Source organism: Hoplias malabaricus, chromosome 4, assembly GCF_029633855.1.
Source record: "Hoplias malabaricus isolate fHopMal1 chromosome 4, fHopMal1.hap1, whole genome shotgun sequence".
NCBI lineage: Eukaryota > Metazoa > Chordata > Actinopteri > Characiformes > Erythrinidae > Hoplias > Hoplias malabaricus.
In genome coordinates this window covers 43,167,420-43,189,073 of record NC_089803.1, presented here as the reverse complement: position 1 = coordinate 43,189,073, position 21,654 = coordinate 43,167,420, and the positions used below count along the sequence as shown (strand labels likewise).

The 21,654-nt window shown below is 37.5% G+C and overlaps 1 protein-coding gene across 2 annotated transcripts in view; it reads right to left on the bottom strand.

Annotated features, from left to right (window-relative positions):
- LOC136694697 (protein PHTF2-like) overlaps positions 1-21,654 on the bottom strand; it is a 58,780-nt gene that overhangs the window by 5,331 nt on the left and 31,795 nt on the right. The window contains exons 3-12 of one of the 2 annotated variants that reach the window (XM_066668459.1): positions 14,852-14,908; positions 10,117-10,186; positions 8,559-8,717; positions 7,057-7,222; positions 5,079-5,240; positions 3,487-3,688; positions 2,229-2,402; positions 1,311-1,532; positions 954-1,082; positions 521-793 (exon numbers count right to left, since the gene is read on the bottom strand). In XM_066668459.1, the coding sequence (XP_066524556.1) occupies positions 521-793; positions 954-1,082; positions 1,311-1,532; positions 2,229-2,402; positions 3,487-3,688; positions 5,079-5,240; positions 7,057-7,222; positions 8,559-8,717; positions 10,117-10,186; positions 14,852-14,908 (1,614 nt within the window). The remainder of the gene's footprint in view (positions 1-520; positions 794-953; positions 1,083-1,310; positions 1,533-2,228; positions 2,403-3,486; positions 3,689-5,078; positions 5,241-7,056; positions 7,223-8,558; positions 8,718-10,116; positions 10,187-14,851; positions 14,909-21,654) is intronic. The other variant, XM_066668460.1, reaches the window with a different exon arrangement.

The window sequence follows — 21,654 nt, the reverse complement described above, 5'->3', positions numbered from 1 at the left end:
GCCATAATATTATGGCTGGTCGGTTTAGGTACATTTTATCTAAACAAAAGACAGCTTTAGGCTTTATGTACTGTGATTCCTTAACTACTCCAACTTTGTGGAAGTGGTTGCTGAAAAGAAAAAAACGTATAAAACCGTAGTGCGTATATATTTTCATTGTGTACTCACACTTGGCCCGACTGAACTGAACTGTGTATGGTTTTTATTTTTTTTCCACTTCAACACCAGAGTGATCTCTTTGCTGTTGTGTGTGTTTACAGCGGGTATCGGAGCACTGACATCACATTCAAATTCCTTGCCGGGGTACGGTTAATGCTCACACTGATCTGTACTGTACCTGAGTCCAAACAAACCTTTTGAACGAGATGGACACAGGCATGGCACAGAGCACCCACTGTATTCAAACGAACTAGACTGGGGGTCAAACATATCCGGGCACAATACAGACTGTCCGGTGTGAGTACACCCTAATTTAGTTTATTATGGTACATTGAAATTAATTAAGTATAGCTTTTCGCACCTGCTTGTATGTCCTCTCAGCCACGCTGAGCAGGAAGAAGAAGAGCCAGATGAGGCAGACGCGCACCACAAAGCTCACCGTCACCATGGCAATCACCACAATGTCAGAGGAGGAGCCAAAGGCAATGGAGATCATCTCACTGAATGAGAGAGAGGCCAGTTGCTCTAGGTCTTTGTACTGGAACAGTCTATATGCGAACGGCGTGAGGCCCAGAGTAACAGCCACCAGATTCCCAAAGATCTGGTACCCAATTCCAGGAGTGTACAGATTCACCTGAAGACCAGGGAGCGAGAGCAGCACAAAATTAGTCTAACAATATTATGATTGTAATATTATGCATAACATTTATCATACACTTCTTTTTCACATTTTTAGGGTTGAAAAGTTGAAAAGCAATGAGCTATCTTTAAGTATATTTTCAAAACCCACTCACCCTGTTCATGATCATACCACTGATCTCCAGCACTGACATGTCTGCCTTTTTACACTCGTTTCCCTCCCACACGATGGCGCTCACACGCTCCAGCCCTGGGTTCGAGCTGTGCAGCCATGGAGCATGTCCCTAGGGAGACAGGGAGACAATTGAAAAACATATATAAATAATAATAATTCCAATGATATTATGTGAGTTTATGTGACGTTATTGTAGAATATTTTCAAATTCAGTGTTAAAAGGCATCAGTTTTTTGTCTTACAGGTTTGGAAAGTGCACAAGACCTTGGACTCAGTAGGTCTCTGTATTTTGTAAAAAAGGAATTAAATTAAAAAAAAAACATGGAGGTGTCTGCACCTGGTGGAAGGGATCATCACGGTACTCTTTTTTGGAGGCTGGGCAGACAGCCGATCCTTCCCCCTCCGTTTCACTGGTGCAGGACGAGCGGCATTCGGCGCAGTGCAGGAAGTCCTCCCACAGCACGTCCTCTGTCTCAGACTCATGTCGTGTGCTCTCCGAGTCTTGTGTGCGCAGACTGGAGCAGCGAGAGCTACAGCTGGTACCTGATTTGGGCGTCTCCTGCAGAGACAGTAACAGAAAGAGTAATAAGGACAGAGATAAAGACGAGACAGGTGATGTTTCTATACACGTCCACAAGGAGTGGGTAGTAGGTATGCACATAATACCAATTAAAAGTTTGGGCACCTCCACATGCACTATTATTTATCATTTCTAACTTAATATGTTATCAAACCAATGAATCTCTGACAGAAATATGAAGTGATACAGAGATCACCAAGTGACAAAAGGAGGTACAAATTGATATGGTTTTCAAACAAAAGGGAAGCATTTCTCTTTAAGGGACGCAAATTGAGAAATAAAGCTTGTATCTTCACTTGCTTTTTTGTGTCACATCATTTGAAAACGTCACCTGCTTTTAACATTGCGTCTTGGTAAATGTGAAAAAAAAGAAATAGTACAAAAATACATAAATATAATAAATGTTTAAAAAATTATAAAATCTCACCAAATTGATTTCAACTAATATCAACATAACTTTTATTAAAAATTAAAAATGTGTTTGACTCCTCCTGTCAAGTGTCAGTTTTACTGCTCCAGAAAACGTATTAATGGGGACATTCATATACAGGTAACAAAGGTACAGTGAAAACTGTTGTGTTCAAATGTGAAATGGTTTTATATATAAGTATGAAAATCATTTCAGGTGCTGTCAAAATATTCACTGGCACTGTATGGCTGAATGTGTGTGTGTACCTCTGCTGTATAGTGTTTTTTGTAGTGGTGGACTTTTCTGTTGCGCAAGGTACAGTCGCTGTTCATGCGCTCCACCCCCCTGCGGAGGGAGCTGTAGTTCTCTGGATCTTCTTCACTGGATGCTTCATCAGATATGTTCTCTACGCTGCGCAGACCCGCCACGTCCTGCATACACTAAACAAACCACAGAATTACAGATGTGCTTCTGGGGTTTGCGTGTATCATTTCTTAAGACACAAATTGTACAGATAAGTTCAGCTTGCAGAAGGCGGTGTTCGTCTTGCCGCATCGTTATGTGCATGCAAACACTGGGCTGTAAAATCAGGACATCCTTGTTTTGAGTGAACATCAGTCTACAAAACTGTGCAAAAGTCTTCACTGAGCCAAGAAAATTATCTGAGCAGTAAAGGTACTTATATAAAAATAAATTTCAAAAAATTGTAGACAAATATATTTAATAGTTACTTATATGTTGTGAGATGCTCAGACATATTGCAGATTGACAGATTACCTAATAGGTTTGCTATTATTTATGCTACTGAACGAAACTACGTGCCCCATTATGTCTTCATTTATGCTACAGGCCTTATGAAAGTACCTGTATTGGTTCACAAATAGCATATATTATGCATTTATTCTAGTAGCAACATTGTGGTTTTCCTAGGAATTTACTGGACAAGTGGACACAGTTTAGGGGTGGGCGATATGGCCCTGAAATAATATCACAATATTATCGCAGTAAGATATGGCACAGCCCTAACATAGGGGTAGAGGGTGGTATCATTCAACCCTCAGCACATTTGCCTTCACTTTCTCTACTTCCTACTCCACTCCCCTCCCCTGACATACAGTACCTCTATTTAAACCCTGCCAATTTTTTTTTTTTTTTTGTCAGACAGGCAACAGACTGATAACCAAGCTGTGGCCATACAAGATTCTCTGCATGCACATGAATAAAGATCTAGTCTCCTGAAATTCTAACACAATCAGGCTCACATACATTTAGGATTTATTTACTAAACATGATATGTATTTGTTCTACATATAGTATACTTCTTAGAAAACATATGCCTACGGAACAAACAAATGGCTTCAAACTTTACTTTGACAAGTGTGTTTCTGTTCATCACTATAAAATGAAACATATTTGCAGTTGCATATGCTGTCTACAGCAAGTAAACGCGCAGGTCTTCCCTCCACTGACTTTGCTTTTGAGTGTGTTTTATAGTCAGTTGTTCATGGGTTAATGTGTGTGTACCTTGGTGAGAGATGGCAGTATGAGGTTGTTTCTGGGCTGAGGGCTGATCCAGCCTGGTTCCACTGAGCGCAGCAGGTCACAGTGTGGATCATGCAGCTGCAGCCCCTCTTCACTGCTTTTGCTGGTGACGCGGCCATCCAGAGACACATAGCCATTATCTGTCTCTGTGGATTTGTCAATGGACAGCTTGGATTTCTTTGATCTGCATTGGGATATTTGGAAGGTGGGCAGGTTTAAGTTCTAGAATAGGCAACAGAGGCTCAACAAAGCAGGCTAAAACATGAGGCTTCATTCTCAGTCAGAAAGATTAGGATCACCTTCAAAGAAAGCAGCCAATAACATTAAAGAGTGCAAGTCCAACCTCATGGAAAGTTAGAGGATACAGCCTTGGAGGAAGGTTGTGCCATTCTACTACTCTAAGACCATCATACAGAAAGACATTATACTAACAAAATGGGTCTGTGCCCTTCCAAAGCTGCCCAAAGATTCATGCGAACTTTAACCCCTGAGGCTGGAACAGATGTGTCAGTACATGTTAAATCACATGAGAAGGGAAAGAATCACAGATCTTGGATCGATATTCCACCAGGGTGAATATTTTTTACTAAACATTTATACTTTTATGACTTTTATCATATTGGTTTCAGCAAGAACTGTCCTCAAGTTGCAGATATGTATTAGGTGTACAAATAAGCTTTAAGGCATTTTGGTGTAACATATCTGTAGTTCAAAATTCAAACATATTAAGAATGACAATTGTCATTTAGTAAAAAACTAACGTTATTCACTAACATAAAAAAAAAACACTTTTAAATCTTCTAAACCAAACTCATACTTTACATACTTTTGGATACTAAATTATCCCCATGGACAGAACAGATTTTTTTTCCTAATGGAACTCAACTTCCCACTTGCCATTTTTAAACTACTTAAATTTTAGGGTTTTGTTGAATAAAATTAATACCAGTCAATTTAATACCATATTACAGTTACCATAAAATAACCAAAGAGCATGAGAATGTTTGAATTTTTAATTACAATACACAACACACAAAAAAAATCTTTAAAACGTATTTGTAAACGTAATATTTTATCTGAAATATTGACACTGGTGAAAGAAATGCAAGAACATGAACACTCTCCTCCAACAGGAAATATACACACCAAATTGTACCCTGTGTTATTTTAAGGCCCGCCCTTCCAAAATGTTAAGCTATGTTAAAATAAAGTATCCATTAACAATTCCCTAAATAAAAAGATCAAATTTATAATCCAGTGATTCCAAGATCTGTGATACAAGTGGTTAATTCTCAGTGATTTGACAGGGAATGGCCCATCTACAGTGTAAGTAATTTTGGATGAAACAGCTGGAAAATCCCTTTTTTTTTTTTTTGGGTCATCCAATTTATAACTGAGGAAGGTTTTTACACATAAAACAGTGAGGAACTAATGTACAGGAAAACTGAATAATCTTGTAGGGGCCCTCCAATATAGGACAAAGCATTTATGACACTTCTGGCCAGAAGTGGTTGTGAAAGGGATGTTGCAGCCATGTAGACATAACATATAATCTTAGAGGGAAAAATACACACCCCGATTTAAAGACATTATGCCAGAAATCTCTGAAGAAAGCACCAAGGCTGTGAGTGGCGGCGGAGCCAGAGGAGTGTGGCGCCCCCTCCTGTGTGTTATCGGTAGTGCTAGAGCCATCGCCTTCCCTATGCACCTCCAAGTGAGCTGCCTTCCTTAACTTCCTTTAGCAAGAAAGATTAGAAGTGTAGAGCGCTTAGAAAGAGAAGTCCAAACAAATTCACTTAAAAAATTAATAAATAAAATAAAGAATTCCCTGAATAAGGTTTTCACGATAAATAAGGGTTAAAAAAAACTGCATGGAGATGTAGGACGTATATTTAGAAGTTATTTGTTTCCAATAAATAATGATGCAATAAGTGTCAATGTCTATGGAACCAGCTAATAAAATACAGCCCTAAAGGTAATGTCATTTGAAACCTGAACGTACCAGTGCTGTCACAAACAGAAACCAAATGCCAGCAGGAAGCGAACTGAATCACTAATAGATTCAAGTTGCTGCACAACATGTCTCACCTTTAAAACTGCATGACTACATTCCATGATCAGATCATTTTAAGACTTAATAAAGTGTAAGACGTTACCATGTTCCACAAGATTACATACAGTATATATGTACACATATAGACACCAGCATATAGAACATGTCTGGTGAAATAAAGGATATTGATAGAGAGTTCGTGCCTAATTTGACACATTAACAAACTTTGACTCAAAAACCTTTGTGTTAAGTTTTGTTAAGCAATTTTGTTATTTTGCTGCCTGTGTGGGAACAACACTGTATTCTAAGTATTTTGGTGGCATACAGCTACAACACCTGTGAGTGACTTACTGATGTTGAATAATTATATTTGGTTCACAAACTGCACTGTAACTCTTCTCAAAGGTACTGGATGGAGCTCCATCACTCTGGAGAACACAACTACACTGCTCTAAAGCCCATTGCCGGAGGGTTTTATACTACTCCTTAAGACAATTGGTATTGAGCATGGTAAACATAGGCTCATGTGGATCTGCTCCAAAGGGTCCCATACTTTTTTTTGGTAAATCATAATAATTAAATACAAAAAATAAACACATTAATAAAATTTAAGGGGTGGTTTCCCAGACAGTGATCAATCATAATCTTGGACTATATCAGCCTTTAAACAGGAATACACAATTCAAAATGTTGTGTAGTCCAAGGCTAGGCTTAATCCCTGTCTGGGAATACACCCCTAAATAGCCTTAAAATCATATCTCTCCATGATTCACTGGGTGGTCCTGAAAGTTCAAAAGAAATGTTTACAATACATTAATAAGGAACTGGTTACATTTACAGCATTGTGTGTACGCTTTATTTGGGTATATCTACTGAGGTCAAGTAGTCATTGACAATTTCTGCATTTAAACGTCTTCACCTCTCTCAAAGGTATTGGGTGGAGCTCAGTCAATCTCTGCTTCATTTTAAGACAAGCAGAGCAGACCATAAAAACAAGCTATGCCTGGTTGTGACGTTTTCTGGCATATAGTAGTATTCAGGCAGCATGTGGTTTTATTAATACTGACTATAATATATGGCTAAATTGTGGTATGGAGTTTCATTAAATTCCGCCCAGCATTTGTCCCTCCTCTACTCCTATTGGGTTAGTTTTCTCAGTGGGCTTAGGAAACTACCCTGGGTGAAAGTGAGCAGCAGCTCCAGGGAGTTGGAACTGGAACTGATGCCTTCTACAGAAGCTACTTTTCATCTTTCACCCTCACCCAAGAAACGAGAGGGTAACCCTTGTCACATGACACCAAAGGAAACAGCTAGAAGCAGGCAGATCCTCTGACCTCGGGAACAGGGGTTAGCCAACTCGTTTCTTTCATAAACACAACAAGCTTAAAAACACACCCACAAACACACAAAAGAAAAAAAAAAGCACACACCCACACAGAGGTGCAAATCCTAAGCCTCTTTTCTCCCAATGTGCCCACCCTCCCTTTCCCTCTCCCCACCTTCTCCTCTTGCCAGTGCCATTGGGTGTGGATTTAGGGGTGCGGGTGGAAACTATCTGGCAGTGCACCGTGCCCAGCAACAGCATCAGCCAGATGGCACCAAACACCTCAGTGGCTGGGATGTCGTGAGCCTTGGAGATGCTGAAAAACAACACTGCCGCCACCACTGAAAAACAAGACAAGGATGGAAAAAGTGAGACAGACACCTCTTGTGTGCTTGCTTTTTCCCTTGCTTCCTCCTCTCCATCCAAGCTATAGCTACAGACAAAGGTACATACAAGGACACTTGGTGCACAGTTCTGAGTACAATCTCAGTCTAAGCAAACCTTATTTAAAAAAAAAAAAAAAAAAAAAAAAAAAAAAAAACCTGAAAGAATTTTATATGAAAGCTACTGTTTTATTTCAATATTTCTTATCCATAATGCACTTTATATTTGAATTATATAATATTAAATATATTCTATAATATTAAACATATTATTCAATATTACATATTTAACACACATTTCTATCATGACTCATTAAATCATGACATACTGTTCCAAATGAACGCTTGAATAAGACTTAACTTGAAGAAATATAAAAACAACCTGCAGATTTCTCTGGACTGATTCCACAGGAAATAAAGAATCTTTCATTGCATGGATCTTACAAAAACATATTTGTAGAGCAGACGTGAAACATGTACACATCATATAAAGATCCTATAAAAAGCAGTTTTGCCCCCCCCCCATAGAATGACACACACGTGTTTTGAACAATTTAGGATCCTTCGATTATATTTTACGAGTATATGAAGCATGATAAAGGTGACTACAGTGTGATGGGTGTTGGTTATGAAACACAATGTACTAGAGCTGAGTCATAAGTACAGCTGGGGTAAATAGTTTAAACATACCCACTCTTAAGGCAGACCAACATCTAGCCTTTGTCAACATTTGTCAAGTACATAATAAGGTGGTTCATTCTCTCCACTGTTGTGAAAAAAGAGTGCCGGGCAAATGGTTCATCACCAATTTGAGAGAAAATTCCACAGTCCCAGAAAATCACTACATCACTCCTCACTTAAGAAATACTCGTTATTCCACCTATTTCCACAAACACTTTCCACCGCTTCTAAACAACAGGGTTATTTCAATCAAGACCAAGTAGGGAAGGGGATTTTGCTGCTCTTGTTCCATTTAACCAGTGTAATCCAAAAACACTATGATTCAGAAAAACAAGATGATGACTGTCTAACTGAACTGTTATTCCCCTGGGTGTATTATTATGTGGTTCTCCTGTGACAGTCCACCCTAGTACGTGTCTACGTCTTAAGATGGAGGCAGATCATTTGACAGGCTACTCTACAGATAAGTCAGAAATTATAAGTCATCTCTGCAGTGTCAAAATTTTAGTGTCAAAATGTCTGTTGCCCCAAAGCAACTTGGATACTGTCTAATTCAGCAGAAAGGCCAGCTTACCTTAAAATTTGAGAGGCTTATGCAATATGTGAAACTCACCTTGAAGCAAATAGAGTGAAAGCAGCAGCAGAAAGATGGGTTTGGAGGTCACCTGGATCCACCATCGAAAGAAAAACGGGAAGAGTACCACCCTAACAATGCCCTTTCGTGTTAGAGACGTCCATGGGCTCTCGGGCTTGGCCTTGGCAAATGCAGAGCCTTCAATGTGTAAAAAAAACATTGAAAAAAAACACACAAATATTTGAAAATGTCTTCAAAAATACTATTTATTATTACGGAATTTTGTTTACATTTTTGGGGACAATGTTCCATGCTCGTAATTTCCCATGTGTGGTAATACATTGAAGGTTATACCTTGAGATTAAGGTTTTGAACATCAAAGTAAACTTCATTGATTTGATGAATTTCAAATGGATGAAAAACATATAGACATATATATAAAATATATATATATATATAAAACATACATATACACACACATTTACATTGGATTTGAACTTAAACAGGACACAATTTTTCACACATTCACTGCCCTATGTACACAATGGAGCTTTGTCAAACTACATTTAGAGCCATAACCTAGATATAGGAGGGTACTCTATAGAGGACAGTTCAGAGTACTCAGAGTTCAGAAAGACAGACCACAGCACGTCACAGGTAATCTGTGTCTGAGATTTGAGCTTGCGAGGAAGGGATATATGCTGGAGAGAGAAAAAGAGGGGGAGAGATGCATGTCTATATGCAAAAGCAATAAGTGAGCATATTGTGGTAAATATTGTGGTAAATAATTAAAAATAAGAGAGTGTAATGAGAGGCTGAGAAAGATATATATAGAAAAAGAGTGCGGCTAACGTGTGATTGCATCAGACCGCAGGAGTCTAACATGGTACAGAGGACCAATGTTTCTTCTGAAAAATAACACATAACACATCTATGCTGGCGCTGCACTTTACAAATGCAGTACTTTTTGCGATTTATTTCAAAATACAGCATTGCCGTATTTTGAATAAATGCAATTTAGATTTGTTGGAAGACATACATAAAATCCTTTGGGCAAAGATGCACAGATCTCATCAGGAATGTCTGTCATGAGACAAGATGCTTACAACAAATTATTCTGTGAAATGTCAAGAGGCTCCTTTCCATTATGAAGCACTCTGTGTTCTTACTTTTGAACATGATCATGTACACTAGGTGGCACGATCCAAACCAGTATGTAGAGAAGAAATAATTTTTGTGTTTGTTCTGTCTCTCTCCTGGGACCAAATAAATAAATAAACAAACAAACAAACAAATAAATAAATAAATAAAAGAAAAACGTCTGAATAATCCTGAGATTTAAGTCAGACAATTTCACTGCATGTATAACCATTCTGAGTGAAAATGAAGAATTCTTACTTTATTCTCAGACACCCCCCTCAGTTCTGGCTCCTGACAAGTACTGTGTATCTTATCAGGCAGCCTGTTAGCTTTTGCAGGATTTACATTTCAGTTGCTCTCCGACGTTCCATTTAGGCAAAGTTACATAATGTAGAGCTCCATTTGTAGGACTCTCATCTTATCTAGTCACAGCAGCACTTTGTGGTTCTCTGCTTACCTCTCACTAGATCCACGTCAATTAGGTCTGGCTTTACATAGCCCGTCTTCTTTGGTTTGTTCCTCAGGCCCTGCAGAATGGCAGCATGTCATTAGACAAGAAAATGCATATCCAGACACACACACAATCCTAAAGCTGTCTGTTGTAAATTAAATGGCTTTTACAATTCTTATCCTTATTTAGGCAACAATAGACTGGGCAGTGAGGGCAAATCTGTGCTTGTGACACCCTCATACACGTGCACACAAACACACAAACTCAAGTTAGTCTGGCACGCTATATGTGAATCTTTTCTGTGTTAGGAATTGTAACCACCAACTGAACATTAAGCAGCTTGTCATCCATGCACAATCCATAAAATCAGCTTAGTCAGGTTGCACAAATGTCAGTCATACAAAGAGAAACATACTGAAAAATGGATCCTCTAAATTCACATGTACTCTCTATAAGCACACATTTAATCCATTACGCTATTAAAGGGGCATTCCAGCCTAAACCTAGCTTATAAATATTATATGTCATATAGTAGTCTGCAGTGCTCATTATGTTGCTCAGCTTCATTAGGTAGACATCCCTTACAATTTTGGAGAAATGTGTCAAAAAACTTTCAGAATCCCCCTTAGGGTGATTAAGAAATGTACTAATTGATCACTACTGGAGAAAGCTGATACTAAATTTGTTTTAAAGAACACTAGGTACAGCTTCTGTATTATTGTGATGTTTCTTTATTAGGAACAATAAAGCCTTTTGTTACTACTACTCTGGGCTCAGCACTGCAGAAAGTGCATTATGTACATTATAGAAGAGGGTAGGAAACAAGCCACCCTTCCGTAAAAATATTACATAGCCATGTTGACAACACAGCAGTAACGGCCTCATTTGTCACCCACCGAAGTGCCCCTTTAAACACAGAAACAGCTAAAGCATGACGCACCAAACACCATACAAAACGCACAGCCTCCGTGTACATACTGAATCTTAGTCATGTTTTAAAAGTATTATTATAAGGCTGCTTTAATGCTGGTCTGAGACTAGGGCCTTCATTGCTAAAAAATTAAAATCAAAAGCTGTAGGAATGAGTATATCAAATTACAATGATCTTAACACTAAAACGCATTTATCTTTGTTTTTCTGTGTCCAAAAAAAATACAGTTCTATTTGGCCATGGCCCTGCAACAGCATAAAAGGGCAAGGTCCAACTGGAGCCAAAGAACACATTAATCCAGTATGAGACAGAGTTATTCCAACTTCAGTGATCAAGTGCTGCTAGAGACTAAAGTCAAGTCATAAGGAGAGAGCAGGGGGTGTCCTGCGACTTGTCTTCCTTTCACACACACACAGACACACAATTATGATACATTTACATTCACAACATAACCCCCTTTCAGCTGGCGGCATGTCAGAGTGAACCAATGAGATGTATATAAAATTTGTTTTAGAATTATCATTTTAAAAGTGTATTTATTATGTATATACATTTCATTAAAAAACTTTTAGATGGCAATTAGTTTGTTTTGGGGGTTGGGGACTGGATTTTGAATTTTGTTTGATGAATATTTTTGACACAAAACAATGTTGTCACATGAATTTGAAATTTGAATTTAACAAGATATGCAAAAATCAAGAAAATAACAGTAGAAACCCGAGTGTTAATTAAATGCTTATATTTGCATTATTTTCAAAAAGTATGTTTAATTTTTATTCTATTGCAATATTTCACATCAAACCAGTATAGTTTTTAAGACTTTATAAGACTTTGAAAAGCCTGAACTATGCAGACATTTTGAAAAATCTGTAAAAATTCCCATTAATTATATTTCACACTGCCCTAATTTAAGACCATGATTTTCCTTCCGTTATATAGAGAACAAAGTTAATTCTGGCCCCATAATGTGAGTGAGAGAACCAACAGGACCTTCAAAACAAATAATTACTGGTCAGCTGAATGATAAACCAATTCCTGTTTATATAGATGTGGTACAGTGCTGTGTGGTAGGCCTCTAGTTATAAATGAACTAATACTCTCCAGCTTAATTCCTTTCAGAGGCAGGACTGAGTGCTTCTTCTGAACGACACTCTGATGGTACATTTATTCACACATTCATTCATTCACCCTATCAGTGCGAAGATACACACAGGCCTGATTAAATGTCTAATCGCATTAAGCTGACACAAAACTCTCTCAATCAGAGGAGTAGAGAGAGGCTATCAACCATCAATCAGACAGTCCAATTGGCTTCCGATCTGTTCTCTCTCAAACAGGATCTCTTCACAACAAGCACACACACACACACACACACACAGGAAAGAAAAGCTGGAAGATGATAAATCTTTATATAATTTTAAAGAAGATGCTCAGCTTCAGACATCCTGTCAGGGAAATGGCAAAGCCACAACAACAAGCTTCCTTTTGATGAAAAAACCTGACTCAGATTAAACAGATTAATATTATTTAACATAATAAACCAAGGTAATGACTTTCCCAAACAGGATAAATACATAAGCACTGTTCGCCACTAGAGGGCGCAGCTACTACTGGGCAATATTCTTTGGCTGGTCATTGTTAGGACGTTATCTGTCACTACAGTTAAAATTACAATGCTTAGAGTGTCATGAACATACAGCTTTTAAAGAGCACCGTCACTAATTTGTTAATGGTAGTGGAGATTTCTAATACACAACTACATGGAAGTAACATAACTCAATTTGCTCACTGCTCTTCAGTCTAATTCTATTTCTTTAAGCCTGCAGACATTTCATTGCAAGGTGACCTTGCAATTGTTAGATGAGCTTAAACCCACAGCACTACAGAAATTCTATTTAGGCCTGAACAGATAAAAACAAAAAACACTTCTCACTCTCAGCCAAGCAGGTGTCTTGTGGACAGAACAGGTGGGAATCTAAAGCAGCTAGGCAGAGGGAGGGTGGATTAAAAAAAAACAATAAAGAAAAGAACAGAGAGAAGGAAATGGATGAAGAGGGTGGGAAAAAAGATTAGAGAGAGGAAAAAAAAAGATTCAAGAAAGATAAAAAGGGAAGGGCAACTCATGCCAGAGGCAAAAAGAGAAGGAATGTAGAAATAGCATAAAAGAGAATGACAGGAAGAAAGACAAGAGTGAGAGAAGTAAAAGACAGAAAGATCCTTATGAGTCCGTTTACAAAAAGGTCAAGGACTCCTCCTCCCAGCCTCTGTATCTGGATCACCTCCCACTTTGACCAGAGAGTTATCTGGCAGCTGGGAGATGGAGGAAGCGGAAAACAGATGAACACAAGGATGTGATGAAATCAAGGCGGGTTGGTATCCTACCCTCATCCAAAAGTTACATATTGCAGTTTCTGCAGTGCTGAGCCTAGAGTAGCGACGACAGAGACTCTATTCTCCCTATTAACAGTCAATGGAGAGTCACAATGATTTTGAAGCTGTAATTTTATGGTAAAAATACTACCTAGTGCTACTTTAATGTTCCACTTATCAACAATAATACCATAAATATATCAACAAATTACTTTATTTTATATAATTATATTGTAAAAAAAAAAACTGGCAACAACAAAAAGTATTAAGGCTACATTTATGTTTTCAAGTTGATGCGCATGCCTATTATTAAAATAAAATAAAACAAAATAAACAATAGTGCTTCTTGCTAAACAAACAGCAAACCACACATAACACTAAGGGTGAGAGGATGTTATTTATTTATTTGTTTGTTCGTTTGTTATTTTTGTTTGCTCAGAATGACAACAGGATATGACATGAAATGTCCTTCAGAGCAGAGGCTCATAGGCAGAAAAACACAAAAGCATCGACTACACCAGGAGCTATGCTGTTTTCCTATGAATGTGTGAAACCATTACAATCCAGTTTGGAATCTATAACAAATCTGACCTTGCCTATGCACAGAGGTCCTATCACTAGACCCCAAGGCTATCATGTCTTTTTTGAATGTGTTCAGGGTCAGGAACTTCATAACATATGTGGTAGGAACCACTACGGTTGTTGTTTTTGTTATTGTTGATATTATATCTTTTATTTATTATTATTTTGCATGTGGCCACTGATCTCAGAGAAATATTCCCACAGGGATCTAAGAGGAAACACTGTGCTGCTGTCTATTATGTAAGAAGTTAAGGAGCAAACAAAGGACATTTTTTATAAGAATCATGAAATGGCTCTGTAATAGCTGAGTCACCTGTTACTCCAAGAAAACCGCCAAGAACTGATTAAGAAAAAAGGGGATCCCCCCCCCCCCGATTTGTATTACACTCTTCAGGTTCATCTCTGTTTTCTGGGGCCGGACACAAGTAACCATCTCTGACGCACACAGGCACACACACACAAATGTATCACATTCTCAACCCAAATCACAGTGGAGTCACCCAGGTGCGTTAAAAATGCAAGACTAGTTTAGACGACCAAGGGGGGCAACCACACACAGCTGAATCTACGGGCTTTAGCCTGTTCAGCTCAGGCCAGGGCAGTACTCACCAGCCTAATGAACTGCTCACAGCAGTCAGAGTGGTGGAGAAGTGGGGACATGGTTTAAATGAAAACAGAAAGGCTGCTGAGGGCACACAAGCTGTGCACTGCTTTACACTAATATACAGTGACAAATATACACATACACACACAGACACACACTCAAGCCCTGAGAGAAGAGAAAATGGCTGACAGATTGGAAAAAAGTGGAGTATAAATGAGGAATGGAGTAAAGAAAAGACAGTGACAAGGTTTTACCTTAATTTCTCTTTGTTCAACAGACTTCTCCCAAATCTGCTGGTCGTATGCACCGATCTGAGGAAAACAAACAAACAAACAAACAAAAACAACAACAACACAGGTTTGTGATTAGAATCAACTACAAAGTTTGAACTGACAGACTCAAAGAAAGAAAATACATTTTAACAGCAATAAAAAAAATAAAAAGTTAAAAATGCCTCAACTGTCAGTTTCTGAAGCAATACAGAGAGCATCAAAACAACACCAAATATATTCAAATTCAAGTCAGATGTTTTTGGAGTTTCCCTATATATGTTTTTTTTTATTATTTATACTCCAGGATCAACGCACACTAAGAAAACAATGCAAGTATTAAACACTCCTGAACAATACATGTGTCCATGTTGGCTAAAACTAGCTAGCTAGATTTCAACTGTAATTCTTAAAGCAACACTAGGTAAGGTTTGTTTAATTTGCTCCTTGAGTTCCCTCCAATACAATTCATTCTTAGAGAACTGCACTGAAATCATTGGGGAGGTGGGAGGGAGGGGTGTGTGGTTTCCTACCCTCCTCCAAATGTTACACAGTGCAGTTTCTGCAGTGCTGAGCCCAGAGTAGCAAACAACAAAACATCACAATGTCTTAGAAGTTGTTATTTTATGATAAATATATAGTGTTACTTTAAGGTCAGATTTCATGTTTAAACAAGTCCAAAAAATAAACCAAATACTATAATAAAAACAGCATCATAATAAATAGCAACTGCACTGCTGCAGATCAGTGTGGGTACCATATGACACATCTCTGATTTAAACAGAAATTTCAGCAAATATTTTATGATGCATTTATTATATGTTGAAAATGCACAACGTTAAGTTGATGCTGCACTTCTGGACTAAAATATCTGTACTCGTTTTTATTAATGTCCCCTTATCTGTAATGCTAATTTAAGCAGACCTATTCCCACTTAAGCCATTTCACGAATGCTTATGCGTAGGGATCAATATCAACATTGGCAGCCATGTTGAAAAAATATACAGTGGAGATTGGTCTATTCCGATTGTAGTGTCGTCCTAATATTCTAATATAAAGTGAACATGCACTTTACTCTACTACATCAGAAATGCCATCAGAACAGGTATGTTAGTTTATTGGTGGAGTAGACTAAGATAAAAACAAATCACCTAGAATCTGAGGCTAGGCAGACAAGCACAAATGACCTGAAGGACAAAGAAGAGCAGGGCCTGCTGCCAATCACCCGTTGCACAGCTGATTAAAACCAACATTGGAACAATAAAGGCCTGTCAGGGTTGAGCAGCCCTAGAGATCAGCGCTGTCAACAGCAACACAAACATGTGTGCACGTGTTTGTGTGCAAGAACAAAAATGAACGTGTGTCTGTATGTGTTAGAGTTTACTGTGAGACATTTTAAGAAGGAGGAAGATTTTAATTTGGTGAGAACTTTCATGTACAGTATATACACTATTACATGTAGAATATACTGCAATAGTTCTTAATGGATATGTGGATATATACATTCATGCTAAAGACATCCCAGGTCATACTACATATTTGGACATATGAAAATGTGTGAAAATGTGTTCTCTACAGTAAGCCAAATTAAATTTTATTTTCTCTGCAACTGTTCCTGCAAAATCTAACATAACTGGAAAAAACTAATTAATACAATACATTCTATTTATTCTGTGGTGCTTACATATTTATGAAGCTGTTTAGAAGTTTCCATATTTCTGCATAAATATGACCAATAAATAAATAAATTAGATTTTCACACAATTCCTAAAAGCAGATCAAGAGAATACAGTTAAACAAAAGAGAAATGGAATTACATTTACATATTTTATTCACAAAGATTAGAGAACAGGGATTTATCACAGTTCTTCAAGACAGTTCCACAGGATCTTCAAGACTCAGTTATGTGGAACAGTATCCTAAGAATGTATCAAGGAAATTTCTGAGGACCTCAGATGTTAACATTGAGTTGTTGATGCTCATCTAACTGGAAAATTTTACAAAACAGCCTCTAAAGATTTTGGAATGCACATTCCATAGTGAGACAGATTTTGTACAAAGTATACAAATAAAACCATTGTTACCCTCCCCAGGAGTGTTTGACTATCAGTTTGATAACGATCACATGGGCAAGCCTAAACATTTCTGAAAAAAAAAAAAAAATATATATATATATATATATATTTTGTGGACGGAAGAGAAGATAATAGGAACTGACTGGATTAAATGATAAGCATTATGTCTGCCAAAAAAAAAAATAAAAAATTAAAAAATGCACTGTATTCCAGCTTAGGAACACTATCCAAGCTGTGAAACATTTTGGCGGTAGTATCATGGTTGTTTTTTCCAAGTGCGAAACAGACCGAAAGCTGAAATACATCAATATATAACTGGGTACACTTATAGAGCAATATTCTGATTCCAGTTCATGTGGAACATTAGAGTTCTCTCCGATGTCTAAAATTACTTCAGATGCCTCTGTCATGAACACACACACACACACAGAGAGAGAGAGAGAGAGAGAGAGAGAGAGAGAGAGAGTGTGTGTGTGTGTGAGTGAGTGAGTGAGTGAGTTTTGTCTTGATCTGTTTATATCTATGTTCTGAAAATAAAAAATGTGTGAGAGACAAAGTGTTATATATATATATATATATATATATATATATATATATATATATATATATATATATATATATATATATATATATATAAGCAGGGCTGACTCTCATCTATTTTGATGGGAATGTGAATGTGTTCATGTGAAATGAGCACTGTGCTGCAAAGGCCTGCAAGCCTGCAGTTTCTTCCTTTCAGCTCATGACACTTACGCCTTAAAACGTTTACATACTTCCTGTTCGATACGTGTGCGTGTATGTGTGTGGTGTGTGTGTTGCACTGGAGTCAAAGTTAATGCAGCTAAAGGTTTTTAAAGTCAAAAGCTCTTAGACTAGTATGGCAATGTCTAAATTATGTTTGGCCAACTGTTCTGTTACAGAATTAAGCACCAAACGTGTAGTAGGAAGTAGTACATTTTATCATGATTACGATTACTGAACGATTATTTTTGACCCTCATATTTCAGTGTCTCCAGTATTAAAACTGGGATATTTTTTCTAATGTTGCTCTCTTGTTTTTTTGAGCACTGTTTATATTTGGTGTGTGATTGTGCTTTGGTCCCTGAAACAGTTTTTTCTCAGTGTTTACAGTGTTCTTAGTGTTGACTTCTGTTTGTTCAGGGTTGTCTTAGTTAAAGTCAAAGCAAAACACATCAAACCATTGGTACTTTGTTTTTCTTTGGTACGAGGTGCTCGGTCGGCATTAGCATTTAAGTTCTCCTCCATGTGGCAGAATCTCGACTACAGAGTGGTAGTGTGGTTTTAAAGAGACAGTACATGAACACACATTGGGGACATAACAGAATAAAAAAAAACTGTTAAAAATGTATATAATTCATACAGTAATTCATATGTGGATTAGAAGTTCTGAATGTCGATTTAGATTCTTTTTGGATTAATTGCCCAGCCCTAGCAGGTAGTGAAAGCAATTTCAGGAAAATTCACATACATCCAGGTAAATCTATTTGATCAGGCCATTGACTTTTCACAGAGAAAGAAGCATATATGCACAACCTGGCATTGTGTGTTGTACTAACCCGCCCCCAGTGTTTCAGTTCAACTTCAACCCGCATCAATTCATATATGCAAACTTGCACAAGCAATTTCAATAGCCTGACAAGTATCAGGGGTGGGGTGTTGTCAGAGCTAAGCATTTGTTTATACAAGTAGTTTTGGGATGAACTGTAATTTTAAATGGATTTTAAAGAGCAATAAAACACAGCACAGAACACTGGGGTGAAGTTGTTAAATATCAGTAAAACAAATTTGTGTAAACTGTTCAAATGTCTATTTCTATGATCTAAACTTTGTAAAAATCACTATGAAAATACAAATTAATTGAACTAATTTTACTGTCCCTGTGGAAGCAGATAATTGTGCACCGTGACTTAAGAGGCAGTGAAAACAGCTAATGTGATTAAAGACGTAGGATGCTGGTGACAGTGAGTGCGAGAGATATACCATGATGCTTCTTTCAAACTCTCTTTACTGAAAATATAGGAGTAAATGTGTAGACATGAAAATGTCAATAAAAAAATGTATAAACTTCTAACTGAAGAAACTGCACCTAGATTATCTCAAGCCAGCTGCAAACAGGCACAGATTTCAGAAGTTCAAAATAAGCCTTCGATTTTTGGCTGCATGGCTTCAGTAAAATTTCACTGTTTAGAACCTGTAGGCACAAGTTGTGGAAAGGCAGAATTACTTCTGAGCTTTTACTTGCGGAAGACACTGACTGGGTTCCCTTCTATGCATGTTTAATTGACTTTCACTGATCACATCTGGAGTGAATTATATTTTCATCTTCTCATAAAATACACACCCACTTTCAAAATTTACAGAACGTACTTGTGCCTGGAGGCCTTTTTTTTTTTTACCACAGCAATTTACATATGACACCTGCCCTAGGTCTCTCTTTTACAAATCCTTAAGCAGGCAAACAAAGTTCTCAGAAGGCTGAGAGGTTTATTCTTGGGGAGCTGTAAAAAGTTTTAAGTGTCAGATAAATGCGCTATTGAAAAGTTAATCAGAGTGGAGTGGATTAGTTCGGGTTAGAGTTACTCTCCTCCATCAGCCTTCACTTCGTGTCCTTGTCTGCTTTGTATAGGAAACGGCCTGGTGTGAGTGTGTGTGTGTAGCAGAAGTGAGCAGCAGCATGGTGACGGGCTCACTGGGGCCATAGGCGATTTGGTGTCTTTGTGTGTATGTGTGTTTTGATCAGTGGTGTTCTGGGGTGTCGTTTGCACACTTATACACAGGAATGGAAAAGTCTGCATCATTCATGAGCTCCCTCCCCTAACCTTCATCAAACATGCAGCAACAGTACGCAGTGGCCTATACACGCACACACACACTCCAGGTCATAAGCAGCTGATACTCTGGCTCATGTTATGTGAAAATCTATGTGGAGAAATCCAAGTGACTTTCCAAGATGCATTAAATTCATGATTCTGTACTTTAACATTATCTTAAATACAAACCAGTAAAAATTATGACTATAATAATTTTGATGCACAAACTAGAAGCTGACACATGACCATGAAGGCCTGAGGAGAGGATGCTGATTGTTTGCAAACTTTGGTGCAACTGTATTAGATTTCATAATTAACAGAAGGTCAACACTTCACTATGCATCCTCCATCTATTTTTGCACACGGTTTAGCTATGCGACATTTCAACATCATGATGCATCATATACCTAACTGATCGAAGATTCATATGCCAGTAAATTGACATTCAAATGCAGAATAAAAGCTAGACACTACAACTAATATACAAATACAGTAAATGAATACAAGACAAATATATCAGTAGCCAAACAAACTTCCAGTTTATTTCTGCTCCTTGCCCTCATTTGGTTAATACTGGTTACTCTCTTTCTTCACTGAAATCTTAGATAATCACGTTCATCCTGGTAGTAGCTGCCCTTTTCCTAACAGAGGACAGTCATGCTTAACTGTGAGGTAAAGGCTTTAGTCAATCTGAGGGAAAGAAGCCACAGTTATGTAACTGGATGGACACCCACGTAAGCGCTTGAACAAATGCTTAGCACAAAAAAAGCATGAAGAGAAAGAGAACATGACGGAGTAGTTCAGTCTTTACTGAGTTTAATATTAAGTACACCTTCAGTGCTGATATATTAATTGATCATATATTAATCAGAGCATGTTACAGTTGAGCAGGCATGATCATAGATAGAGATCATAGAGAACCGCAGTTCCCTGAAACACTAGTTAAAATTTACACAAGCCACCAATAGGACTTAGTGTTTATCTTAATAGCAGAGCAGGTTTATTTGAATCAAACATGACGATGCTTAAATGTTATAAAGCTAAAAATTCTAGGATTGATAGAAATATGAATATATCATAAATGCTAAATTCTGCCCAGAGCCTTCAGGTTTCATATCGCTTAAGAAATAATAGCTATACAGCTTATATATAATATAGTTATAGGTACAGCTCCTGTGCTTAGAAATAAAGCTGTAAAATCCCAAGACTTAAATTTGAATATAGGACCAATTAAAAAAAAAAAAAAAACATTTGCATCTTCTGAACAGTAGCACATCCCTAAATAACAGCAGCTGGGGAAAAATAAAAATAAAAAAAATAAAAAAAATAAAAAAATAAAAACTCACAGCTCATTTGTTCCCAAAATAACACAAACAGTAGAGTCTATAAGGTGATCACAAGTGTTGAATTCAAATGGTAATTTAGGAGGAGAGGTGGACAGAAAAACATATCCCATTACAAAAATGATATATGTAAAGCCTTTTTTTAAAAATGATGTTGTTGCTAAATATGCTGTAAATTGCACAGGACCTGCATCCAGATTGCTGGGTTTTAGCTTAACTCAGGCTCCAGGGACCCCAATCACACTCCAGTTACCTATTTTATGGTCAAAATATAAATGCAACAAAACCAAAAAGAATGTATTTGTAATTGAGTGAGAAGATCAGAAAGATTTTAGGTTTTAGTGTAAATGTGTGTGTATGTGTTTTCATAATTGGAAGTGTCCCAAGATAGAACTCTATTGTGCTGCTGAATCTGCCTAAAAACAGAATGACTTAGTAGTGTAAACATTAAGCCCTCAAAGCCAAGAGTACATTCCTTGGCTCAAGAAAAGCCATATCCTACTATTTCACAACCTGCCATGGGTAAATAATCACTCAAA